Here is a 13,146-nt window from a genome sequence, read left to right as displayed (position 1 = left end):
CATCTCCGAGATGCTGCCCTTCCTTCTCCAACCTCACTGCTACTCCGTCTCCAGATCCAGCTGCGTTTGCTACACGTAAGCCCTTTCATGCCAGGGGTCTGTAAGCCAGCAAGTCAGTTACTAAACTCAAACAGGATTTTCAAAGGTATTTTATTCATTTATTCCCCCTCTGTAAGTACAAATCAACATAAAAATAACAAAAAGCCTTTACGTCTGGGTCATTATATCTTAGGATATCTTTCCCAGTGCTTGTAAGCTTTTCCTAACCCAGCTAAACCACCAAATCAGACTGGGAGGAACACGGTCTTGCTTGCAGTACGCTGTGGTCCAGGGCTCCTGGATGCTGACAATCCATTCCCTCCTTCTTCCAGCCAGAAGGTCGAAGGTTTAGCTCCCATTTCTTCTGTGATTTAGCAGTAGAAAGAATTAATGTTTTCAGACTACAAATAATAAAAATAATAATAATAAAGCATCTTTTATATTGTTTTCTCCTGGATTCCAGTGTTATGATCTTTACTTTTACCAGGCTATTTCTCTGCTTTAACAATCATAATTGCTCTGACCAATTGTCAGAATTACCCAACTATCTTACATAAAGTAGACACATTAATCGGGAGTTGAATAAGTTATGGGTGGCTACGACTGGGTTCTAGGTGGCTTGCCTGGCATCAGGCCAAATAATCACAAGGGTGTCCAGGCCGTATGGATCTCCCCTAATCTAACTCTGCCTTCTCCCACTCCTTGCAACCGTCTTAACCCAATCTTCAGGCACAGTGAATAGTAGATGCGCTAAGATACAGCCATTGCCTAGCTCACTCTTTGCAGCCCAAAGCCCACACTAGACTCTGAAGAAAGTGGCTTTAAATACTGAACAACTCTCCTCCCATCTTCTCCAAATAATACAGGAACAGCCAGCTGTTGCTAACAGTACAATATTATCAAATATGTGAAAAACACATGAAATAGATGAGATACATTGCATTAAGTGACCTTGAGAGAAACTACTTCCGCAGCAATGGTAACATTACTCCTTTAAAAACAAGACATTTTTAGTTACTATATATTAAATCATAAGTCACCACTTCATACAGATGCTGTGTGGCACAGTGCGAATTACAGCTTTCAACATGCAGTTTAATGCTCACATGCAAATACATAAGTGCTCAAGTGTCAGAACACTCAGCTTACACAGCGTCACCTAGACCAAATGCAATTACCCCAGCAGCCGGGAGCTCGCGCCCTGCCCAGTCACTGCTCTCTCCAAATTGCACTTCATCTGCATTCACTCTTTTAGAGATTTGTTTCCAAACAAATCCAAGACTTCAATATACAAGAAACCCCAGAAACAATCCTTCCAGATTTCTCAGAGCAACTGTACAGAACAAAGTTAGAAACTTCTTTAAAGAAAATTACATGAAAATACAGCCGACTTTCCTAGCAGGCAAATAAGAAGTAATGTTCTACTGAATCACTAAGAAGTAGGAAACAGCTTGCCAAATCGGTACAACAAAACCTAAAAACGCTACTAACGAGAAACAGGCAATGAAGTTAGCAGAGGCCAGCTTTCTTCCACCACTCAAGGGTTTTTACATTTCCAAATCATAGAGAACTTTAATTTTTCTCTTCATGTGATATTTAGTGAGTCTTTTGTTCAATATTAATATATTTAGACCATTTAATAAATATAATACTAGAAAAATACTGAATGAACATACAAGCCAATGCAGTGGTTATTAATAAAAATAGCTTGGTTGAACAGTGCTACTGGTTTTTGAGCTATAGTGATCAAGTCAGTTGAGCACCTGATCAAAGCTGCAGTTTTGAGACTGACGTTGAAGACTGCTTTTGGGGAAAAAAGTGTGAAAGACTCCAGCTGAACTAATGAGAATATTCCACAATGGATTTCAATACCTATGAAGAAGATTACTTGGTCTAGATCTGGATTCACTGTTAACTTGCAAATTGCTATGGAATATTCTAAACCCCTCTGATTAAATTTCAGTTAAATCACAGCAAAGAAATGTTTACCTTTTTGAAGAAGTTGATAGATGATGTGCAGTCACCCAGCAGACAGCCCCCAACCCTGCATACATCTCTGTACCAAGCACAAATGTGAATCTAGAAGGTAATGACATAGTGCAGCTTTTGCTTTACACTTAAAACTGTCAGTTTATCTGAAATGAAAAAATAGGTGAAACTATAAAACTTGGATGAATATAAGCAGACAAGACTGAGTTGTTAAACAGGTCAAAGGACACAAAGGTCAATAGAGGACAATGAGTTTCATACCGCTAAAACAAACAAAACCTGAGAATTTTCTATGGTGAACAATCTGGAATACTATACAAACCCATGCAAATCTAAAAAAAGATATGAACCTGAAGGTACTGTAATTAAATATTTTCCAGATGACCTTTCTATATCACAGACACATTTTTGTCAGCCATTGCTCTAAGTGAAATGCAAATGTGAAAATTGGGATATCTACAATCTGTACATTTTTCTACTAGAAAAATATGGAAATGATCCTTAATCACACATCTAAATTGTATTTGGAAATTTTCTTACTTAACAGCCATTCCAAAAAGTTACAACAGTTTGGACTGTTCCAGTGACACTGACAGCACGTGATGCATTACAAGCAGGCGGGAGGTCCTTAAGAGGGGGCAACCACAGCCAACCTTATCCAGCGCGTATGTGGGGAACAAAGGCCAGGCCCCCCCGTTCCGCCACCTGCAAGACATTACAGCTGTCTGAACTGTTCACAAAGCAGGCAGCCAGATGACAGAGGTTAGCCCAACTTGCACACACCACTGAAAAACTCATTAAGAATAATCGCAAAACCATATCCATGGGAAGTTCGGGTATTTACAGGGCATTCAGTTCCTCAAAACAGCTCCCCAGCTAGGCAGCTTGTGGGATGTACCAAAAGCACGCTGATTGCTTCACAGTCAAAGACTGTAATTGCAGGTTGTGTTCCTTGTGGAAGTTTTAATAAGGCAGATATCTGAGTGTGAGCCTCCCTTAGCAGACAAACCCTAAAGTTATCTGTAGTAGATTACACCTCATCTTCCCATGGCTAAAGCTCAGATTAATAGACAGTTCCACATATGGGTAAATTCACTACTTAAAATAAATATTTCTCCTCTAAACATTCTTCTTTACTTTTCTGGCATTATTGCTAGTCAGAATTTCTTAAGTAGTTACTGAAAATAAATTCCAGAGAGTCAATATATTTGTTTATGTACTGAATGTATAAACCAAGCCTTAATGCCACCCTTCACTCTATTTTAGTTTGCTTCTGAATACATTTTTTCCATAAGAGTAAAAACACCCATAAAGAGATTTTTGAGTTTCTTTAATTTAAAGATTCTATTACAGAAAATTTCAAGCGAGGAATCCTTATAAGGATTAACTCTTGGCATAATAAATTGCCAAGATACAGTGTAGCTGCAGGGGCTCTATGTGAACCTTCATATAAGTTGCTTTCTTACATACACACTTGCTGAACAACAAAGATTTAATCAGTGTGAGAGAAGACAGTGGTATTTAAACAGTCCTTTTACCAATGTGTCCTGGTTTACCCGAATTAGAAATGCACCATATTAAAATTGTAAAACACTTATTATACAGAAAGTTGCTAGAGATAAATTTTCCATAGATTGCCACTGATGAAACATTAAAATGAAAACTGAGGAGTGCTGGTTACGAAGAATGGTTTCTCTTTTACTGGCAGGTCAAATATACTAGAAACATACAAATATTTTTGATAATCTAATTCCAGATGAACTCAAAACACTGAAGTAACATACACAGGCTAAGAGAATTCAATATTGTTCCAAGGCACTTACTGAATCTCCATGACTAGATGAAAACCAGAACAAATTAGGTCTGACAATTAAACAGTATATAATATAAAAATAACCTTTTGCTTACAATTTACAAAATGTATTACAATCTTTATCTCTGCTAACCTGCAATTCTGGCTGTGTGTGTCCAGCAATTTTTGTAAAAAACCCCCAGAAACTATTTTCTAAAACGTCAGGGCAAATAATTTACAAATAAGGTACACAAAAATTTAGATCATGCAGAGATTTCTTACATCTTCTGTTAATATTTTATGATTGTAATTGTATCAAATTATATACTTACTTGCCCTGTACATATACAAAATAATGCATACATGGTAATCAAACGTTAGCAAAAAGTAGTCCATAAACACAATCTGTCAAAAGTATTACTATATTAACATATGTCTACAAGCAGCGTGTAACAGGGTTAAAAGACATTAAGGCAATAATACTTGAAGTTACAAAATCGATCATATGTAATACTTTCTCCTAAGTGTAATAAGGCAGGTAGATGGCCCCAGCAAGAAGTTAAGTTGTAATACTGGAATCCACTGCTGTGAATGATGTTTAAGGTTTTACGTGGGATGTACTGTAAAAGTGTACCATTTTGTAGTTAGATCTACACTGCTCTGTGTTAGTTGCCCCCGAAAGAGTGGAATACTATTTTTCTAATTCTCAGTGGCACTTGAGTTTTCCAGTATAATTTATTGATAGTATGTCCATTGATTCTTGGATCATGTCCATTCTGAAGGTGGCTCTCTTGGTCCTCTTGGCTTTCCACAGCGGTTACCAAAACCTAATGAAACAAAAATATTTAATACTTTGGTCAACTTAGACAATGCAATCTCTCAAAAGTTGGCAACAGTCAGAAGAATCACTGTAAGAGATGTTCCAGCTCTAACATAAGAGGTTTATTTCCAGGGTTAGAAAACTACTTTGTAGCATTAAGAATTCTCAAGGCAACCTGGCCACAGGAAATACAAACATGAAGAATTTGCATATGCTTATATTTCACTGTTTATATATCACTTGGAAGGTACTTTTCAATAAATGCAGTATTATAGCCTTTGTTATTATTTACTGATTTTTCCTTCTCTATATACCAAAGTAATTTTCCAAGGTCTTATTTCTGAAGCTTTTCAAAGATCTGCAGTGATTACATCCTAACCGACTAATTCTGTATTTCATAAACTCTGTAAGGACATGAATGAAAATGCCTAAATCGTTCTGGCTATGATTCTTACAAGTGATGCTGAAGAGACAAGGCAAGCTTATTTGGCTGGATTTCACACCTGAACAGCTTGGAGGGGGTGGTAGTAGCAGCTATCCAGAACATTACTGGTAATGAAACTTTTGTTTAAATTATCAAGCAGTCAGTTTTGAATGAACTGTAATTACCAATATCTGTTATTTCTGCAGGAAGTTCTGAAATGCAACTTCTTGTATCAGTGGAACCAGAAAAAGAAATCTGAGGTAAAACATCAGTTGGTGCTTTGTTGCTTATTTTGGGATGATCTGGAAAACATACACATACATCTTACTGTAACATTCATTTAGTCAGTATTTTGTGTGAATGGTATTTTTAAGTCAAGCTCAGTCCAACACACATAACTTGCACAAAACAGTGTTTACAAAAAAAGTTAAAATGCAATTTTACTCATTTTTCATAACACACTTCAAAATTGTAAATGATGCAGATGTTCAGCAATTACAGTGACGCATTCCTGGTTGCCAGATATTGAATTTTTTAAACAAGCTTGAAGGGATTCTTAAAATCACAAATAGTTTCTATTTCTAGCAAGAGTTGACAGTACCTTTTAATAAATCAGTATAAATACATCTGCTCATGTTCTTTCTAAACTGAATTAGGTGCTTAAGAACACATGATAAATAATACTTTGCATTACTTCAAGCTGAAAAACATTTATTATATCGATTAGAATTCAGTATGTTCAATCTTAATTATTTTAGCATACCAAAGATTTTTCTTTTTAGCATTAATTTTCAAATTAGACCTCTTTGGCATTGGAAAAATGAAGCTTCAAAAACAGTCTTTTCAGAAATGCCAGTGTTTTGAAAATATACTTAAATATACTTGAGAGCTAAAGCCAAATTTAGACAAGTTTTATTCAGAAGGAAAAAATGTATTTTTAAGTACAAGATTAGTTTCTTGCAAGATTACTGCAATCTTTAAAGATTTGCCAATGAAAGTAAAGCATCCTAGGTTGGAAGTAGCTTTGAAGTAATCACATATTTATACATTTATCTCAAGATTAGATCATAAAATATTTGTGAATTTCCAGAAAAAGCTCCTCTGTTAATTTCTAATCTTCTATTAAAAATACTCCCAATCAAAACACTTTATCAGTTCAAACAGTTAAGTTACTTGAACTTTCTACTCTTAAGGGGTTACTGACAACAGATTAAAATAATGGAAAAAGCAGTCTTTTCATTAAAAAAAAAGCATCAGTCACTTACCAGGTAGTACAGGTGAAGCTGTTTTCAAACCCTGTTAATAAGAAATATTTAAAATAGTTCTATAAAATGCTTGCAAAATACTGAAAGAACACCAGAAACTTAAGATGAAGAAAACCATCTTCAAAAAATATAAAACATTTGGGGAAATATCTATTTACTCCTACCTTTATGACTTGCTATAACACTGCCAAAAATGATGCTACAGTAGTTAATATAAAATTTACTATCAGTACCTTTAACTAAAATTTCATTAAGAAACAAATTATGTCACATTACGGATCTGCAAAATTAAGTAGTTTACCTCTCATACTAGATTATAGTCCTTGAAAAATCATATCTACCTTTTTTGCCAACTTAATTTTTTAATGGAGGCAGCTGTTAAAGTGTTTTGGAGATGTGTTGAAAAAGACGGGACTGTAAGGAGGATTCATATTCTTCTGAAGTTTTACCAGCTGTTTATACCGGATGACTTTGAGCAACAAGAAAAGCAGCAGACTGACACGTGAAATGTGAAATCTGACAGACTGAGGAGGGATTGTTTAAAATAAACATGGATATAAGGGAAAACCTTCAAGCAGTGGAACAGGTTGCCAGAGACTATGTGTAGCCTCCATCCTTGAGACACGCCTGGACAAAGCCCTGAGCAATCTGGTCTGACTCCATAGCTGACCCTGCTTTGAGCAGGAGGTTGGACTAGACACCTACTGAGGTCCTTTCCAGCCTGAATTATCCTATGATCCAAGTTTAAGCTATTATACATTAAGGGCAGAGATTATGCTCTGTAAAAGCAGCATATTTACCCTTTTTATTAAAACCATAATTTAAGGTATATTAAAGATGACTTGGAGAAACAGATTGTCTTCTAGTGAAGAAGAGATGTTCTTAACACATCAGTTCACCAGCTAAAGCAGAGCTAAGACTGGCTAGCTACAGATGATCAATAGCTGCAGCTTTTCACATAAAAGTATTTGGCTTTTTGTTGTAGTTCCCAGCCAAACTAGAAAAGAATGATCAGTACAGACTTATCACCTATACTTACTGTAGAGACTGTTCGCTCAGGGAGATGCTGATCATGCAGTATGCTCCACTCAGACTGTGCAATTGTAACTGGCTTCGGCAAGGGTGAGTCTACAAAAAGTTAAATCAAACTCAACATATTTGGGTTCTCTCCATGATGGGACTTTTAAACAGCATTAGAAATGTGTTATAAAGCAACTTTATTTATATAAAGAGCTTTATTTCTTGTCTTCTTAAAGAAGAGAAGTAAGCCCAAGAACTATTATTTTCCTTCCACAATATTACGTCCAAAGAAAGGATCACTTTGGCTTTAAACTCTCCAGGTTTACCATGATCACAGGAAATATTTACAATACTTCAACATTTTTTTATACTGAAAGATATCTTTATTAACTTGTCTGGCCAAAAGTTTTTGGAAAAGTTTCATACAGTGACACTACACCAAAAACCTCAGCAAATATCTATGGCACACACTGAAGATACCAAATATCAACCTGATCTACCACTTAATTTTCATTCATCATCCTTAATACTCTACCATTCCTGGCTTGATGAATGAAACATGAATATAAAAGTACATGGTATCTAGGTGTCATTTTTCCTCTTTCAACTACCCTTTGGAGACAGATGTACAGTAAACAGTGCTAAACTTAAACTGGGCTTGTTCACTAGTATGAAACGCCATAATCTTTCCTTTTTCACCCCCCCCCCCCCATTCTTTGTGCAGGAAAGGGGAATCTGACAAGCACCATTCATGTGTTTTCCTGCTCCCTGACTGGGAACAGTAAGAATATTACCTAAAATGGCCAAGGAACCCCCTAACTGGAAATATTTTATCTCCTCTCCATACTGTTCACATTGGAAACCATCTTCACCAAAATCAATACTGAAGCTTCTAATATACTTAAAAAGTCATGTAGCTTTATCCTTTCTCAGAAGCTGAGGAATAATTTGACTATACTCAAGGGCTTTTAAAAGTTCTCAGCCAGCTTCAAAATAAGCCATCGATCATGCTAGATTTTGTTCAGTATCTCAATTTGCTCAAACACCTTAAGATTCACCAAAACAACAGAAGCATTCAAATACAATACTGAAACGCATTTCACATTTTATTCCCAACTATCACACAACATAAAGAAACTTACTCTGTTCAGTTGCTAATACAAATGATTCTGGTGTTCTTTCTGGGAGCGGGGGAGAGGAATCTTCACTAGTATCAGCATCTAAATCAAATATCACATTTATATATGTTAAAAACACATTTAAGTCATTCTCCTAAATTTTTACAAGTTGATTTTTTGATATGTGAGATCCTGCTAAACTTGGTAGGAAAGAAAGTGTAGAGCAAATGGAGAATAGGAAGGGTTATAAAAACATTTTATTTTACCACGCTAACTCCTCGGGAGCAATGATGCCTTCCCATTACTGGGGTAAGTACCAGTTTTTGTGTGACATAGGAAGGGAAAAGAGAATACATTTCTAGTCTAAGCATTTAGAGGGAAACTCAGCATCTCCAATAAATACTACTTCTTCATTCTTTCAGCAACAGCATGTGAACAGAAGAACCTATGCTGGAGAGGCATCATTTGCTTCTTGAGCTAAGTGCTAATAACTATAACCACAGCAGTTACTGTAATTTAACTGCAATTCTTTACATGTCTATTTGCAGTGGCTGCAAATACAAGAGTTAGGTGCAGCAGAACACACTGCCTTCTTGAACTATTCTGCAGATACTGATGATAACTCTACAGAGTTTGTGCCTACCAACTGAACCATGGGTGAAGCTGCCAAAGTTACTGCTCCCAAACCACAGTAAGAAGCTCATTGAAACACGTATGTAATCTTCTGTTATGCTGAAGATAGCAACCTACTTCCGATAAGCAATGATTTTTGGTTTTTTTCAAGGGATTCTAACCATACCTACCTCTGAACCCTTAATATGGCATGGTGATAGACTGCACAGTGCAAGAATATTAAGCAACTTGCTTTTCAGGACAGCAGCATGTGACATTTAGTTCTAAGGATGCTTCACATGAACCACTTCTCTAAAACCCAAAGGCTCAATTTGCTTGCCAAGCCCATCTCAGGTCCCATCCAGGCTGGCTCCCACACCACAGATGTAAACTAGCTAAACACTGCAGCACAAGGTTTAATAGCCATAATGGTAGACAGGAGCCAGAGAAGATGATCACCAGCCTTGCCAATAATTAATCCTGTCCACAGCCTGTTCCTTTTGGCTCTCAAGAGTACATTATATGAGTTGTTTTGACAGCAGAAGCCCCACTCCTACTAAGAAATTTAGAGGAGAAATTGAAGATTTAAAACAATTCAAGGAAGCTGCTGCCATGAGAATGAGATCTCATCCGGCCACTGTATTCTATATAGTATTCATAAAAAGAAGAAATTTTTAAACTAATGAAGCCATGAAGCTTGCTGTGACTGTCAACATGCCAACAGCAGGTACAGGAACTCAATCAGGTTTTACAAGCCACTGTGTTGAGAGTGACTGCTCCCAGAAATCTGCTATTTGAAGTTTACTGTACAGCTTAAAAAAATCCCAGTTATTGAAATAGTCTTTGTCAAATCTGCAAACAGAGTTACCATGGAGCAAACTATCCTGGACTTACTGTGAAAGTGTGTTTGTTACTCAAGATAGAACCAATTACTTTGCATTCAACTTCAATTAAGAAAAAAAAAGAAAGATTTAATCATGTGGTAAGATCATGCAAACCAGCAGTTATCATTAACTAATGTGCTGGTAAGCTCAGAGGCTAGCTTCATTGATGACTGTACCCACATCTAAAGTTTCAGACAGAAGAGTCCTAAAACAGTATGAAAATGAAAAAGCCACAATTTGGCTTAGGACCATGGGTGCAAAAGTATCTAACCCTAGATTCTTGAATCTGAGTGATTACAAGACCTCCACATGACTAAAATGGGCATGTTCAGGATACTACAAAAGGAACAGACAAACCCTCAATAACAAGATAAGAATAAATGATAAAAAAAATTAGTTTATCTTAATTTAAGAAATTAAGCCATTTCTGTGAAATCAGTTGCATACTAGCAGTGCATCTTCTACAAAGTCTGTACTGTCATTTTAGATTGTTTTTGATATGCATTTGATGTGTTTTTGAGTGACATTTCTCTCATTCTTTATCATAATATTTACAACATATCATTTAGATTTTATTTGTGTATTCTTACAGCATCTACGTAAAGAGATGAGTATAGAAGCAACAATAATTTTCAAACAGTGACAGACAGTGATTGCCCTGGGAAAGAAGGAAAAAATCTGGCAGTATTGGAAAGATACTATACTAAATATTCAAGGAGGACTGCTTGGTGTAAATGTTAAGGCAGCTATGAAGTAAAGGACTTGGCCTCTGCTTCGTAAAGGATTTTAAAGAGTTTCAGGATTAAAACTGCAAAGACATGTATGTGCAAGTATTGTTTCATGTATATAAATAAATTAGTATCAGCTAATCTATAGAAACAGGTCATTTTTAGAGCTGGAAATAGCTCGTATTTGTCTTTTGATGAAAACTTAGTTCACAAAAAGTATTTTCAAGTAAGCCTACTCTGCACCTCACAGATGGATGCCACATGATAAACTGAAACCCAATTTTCACATCAGAAAAAGTCACATAACCTACACAGATACCTCAAGTAAGGCCATCACTGTGAGGAGTTCCTAGTGCAAGAGTCACATCCAAATACAGAAGTACATGTTATCCTTTAAGCTCCACAGCCTTACTACTATCTTTGTTAGACTTTGTATAAGGAGTTGGTGCAGCCTAGTTTTTTCTCAGTTATGTCCTCCATCTGACCTAGGTGTGCCAGCTAGATTTAAAGTATCTGAATAATTTTCAAAGCATTGCTCAAAACACTGGTTCAAATAGTTACCCACTCAGAATTTGGCTTTTTTTAGATGAACAGCATTATTACTTTGTGCCCCCCTGGCCCTGCACAGATAAAGAGGAAAGCAGAACTAAACCTATTTACAATGCTGTTAAAATGCAGGAGCCAAATCATGAGGAACTTCAAAGACTGGTATGATGAAAGATGTTACATCTACATTTTTAGGACCAGTACAATCAATAAGCGTGAATTGTTGATATTTGTGTATTTTAAGAATGCTTGTCCAAACTTTGTTTACTCAAAACTACCATTATTATATAGACACATGAAAACAAAGTGGTGAAATGAAATGACAACTGCTGCATGAGAAAAAAAATGGGACAACTAGTAAACACAGAAACAAGAAATTAATAATGCACTCATACCTTTCAGCAAACCATTTGAGGCAATTTTTCAAGTTCATAGTGCCAGAAATGTATCAGACATAGCTCATGGGCAAAAGGAAAATCAGGAGGAAAAGTGTTAGACCCTTTCTGAAGCTGCCGTACTACATAGTTTGCTTAAATTTATATTTTGAAAACTGCATTGTAAAGAAGCTTATGTTCTCCAACACTATAGATGCAACCATATTAAAAAGTAACACTTCTGAAATCCAGTGAAACCTACCTTTGCCATCTTCAGAACATGTTACGGCTGTTAAGTCTTGCCTAGCAATAGACATTGGCAATACTTTTCTGGCAGAAATGTTTTCAGTATTAGTGGCAGCAGAAACTGTGGCACTTGCGGTTGAAATATTGGATGGGCTTTTGGTCATGGCTCCGTCAAAGTTTATATCATCTGTGTCAGAATCATCTGAATGAAGAGGATTAGTAAAACAGAGGGGTGCTCGAACAGCAATAGTAGAATGATCAACTTTATCACTGGAAGGAAGTTCAACTGTGTTGTTTGATACTAGGGAGACTGTTTTAACACCCTGACGTAAGATGTCTGAAGACGTGTCTTCAGACACTGATGTACGCAGTGCATTTTCAGGCCCATGCAGTGACCACATGGCTTGTCCCTTTTCTATTAGAGGCAAACGATCTGGTCTTGGTGGAGTATCAGGAACTTGCTGACTCTGCAGACTTTCTGGTGAAGGTATTAAGGCTGTGTTAGATTGTGGCACACTGCATTCCATACATGAGTTTTGAGAAGCATCTACAAATGAATCCCCTGAAATCTGCTCCTGTGGCTTAAAGCTCTTATCAGTTACACAGGATGAAACAGGCTTAATTTTAATGGCATGTCCCCTGTTCAAGAGTGAGTTCCCCTCAAAGCTTCTTGGTCCCTCCTGAAGAGGTACTTTCTTGATTTCAAAACTTAAATTGCGTTCCAGCCTTTTCTCTGCACGTTCATTAGCTTCACTCTTCCCTGAATGTTCTGTTGATTTGTTATAATTCTCATTGAGGTCTGTTGAATGCTCTGATGAAACCATGTGCAAAACTGGCTTTGGATGGTATCTATCATTGTCCTGCCACACCGTAGTTACTGTTGGATAGGCTGAAGGAGGAGATGGTGTTAAGATTGGTGGTACTGGCTGAGGCTCTGGAGGCTGCAAGATTTCTTCTTTAGCATCTCCTTCTACAAGGCAACTGCAGAAAAAAGTGTAAGTTTTCTATATTTTGACAATATTTTAGAAAAATGTAGTAATGCTTTGATATCAATATTGAACTCAGAGCAGCACTTCTATTGCATACAGACAATGGTTATCAAACATGACTAATGCGGCAGGCAGGAACTAAATCAAAAAGTCAAAAAGTCCTTCAAAATATCACAAGGACACACATTAAGGCCTCAGCCAATCCTCACTGATGGTTTAAAGATTGCTCACTTTCAAAGCACTTTTTCAGAGAATCTCTAAGATATTCAGGCCCTCTTGTGGCAGGACTCCAGTACTTTT

The 13,146-nt window shown here is 36.6% G+C and overlaps 1 protein-coding gene across 3 annotated transcripts in view; it reads right to left on the bottom strand.

Moving 5' to 3' along the window:
* Positions 1–3,341: 3,341 nt before the first annotated feature.
* Positions 3,342–13,146, bottom strand: part of PTPN12 (protein tyrosine phosphatase, non-receptor type 12) — a 49,608-nt gene continuing 39,803 nt past the window's right edge. For all 3 annotated transcript variants that reach the window (XM_026067698.1, XM_026067699.1, XM_026067696.1), the window contains 6 exons: positions 11,874–12,838; positions 8,492–8,569; positions 7,369–7,457; positions 6,330–6,360; positions 5,250–5,366; positions 3,342–4,647 (listed from right to left, as the gene is read on the bottom strand). In XM_026067698.1, coding sequence (XP_025923483.1) covers positions 4,586–4,647; positions 5,250–5,366; positions 6,330–6,360; positions 7,369–7,457; positions 8,492–8,569; positions 11,874–12,838 — 1,342 coding nt within the window. In that variant the 3' untranslated portion in view covers positions 3,342–4,585. The remainder of the gene's footprint in view (positions 4,648–5,249; positions 5,367–6,329; positions 6,361–7,368; positions 7,458–8,491; positions 8,570–11,873; positions 12,839–13,146) is intronic.

The sequence above is a fragment of the Apteryx rowi genome, unplaced genomic scaffold, assembly GCF_003343035.1.
Source record: "Apteryx rowi isolate R43461 unplaced genomic scaffold, aptRow1 scaffold_261, whole genome shotgun sequence".
Taxonomy (NCBI): domain Eukaryota; kingdom Metazoa; phylum Chordata; class Aves; order Apterygiformes; family Apterygidae; genus Apteryx; species Apteryx rowi.
The sequence above is the reverse complement of the archived record's forward strand: the minus strand, read 5'-3'. Positions and strand labels throughout refer to the sequence as shown.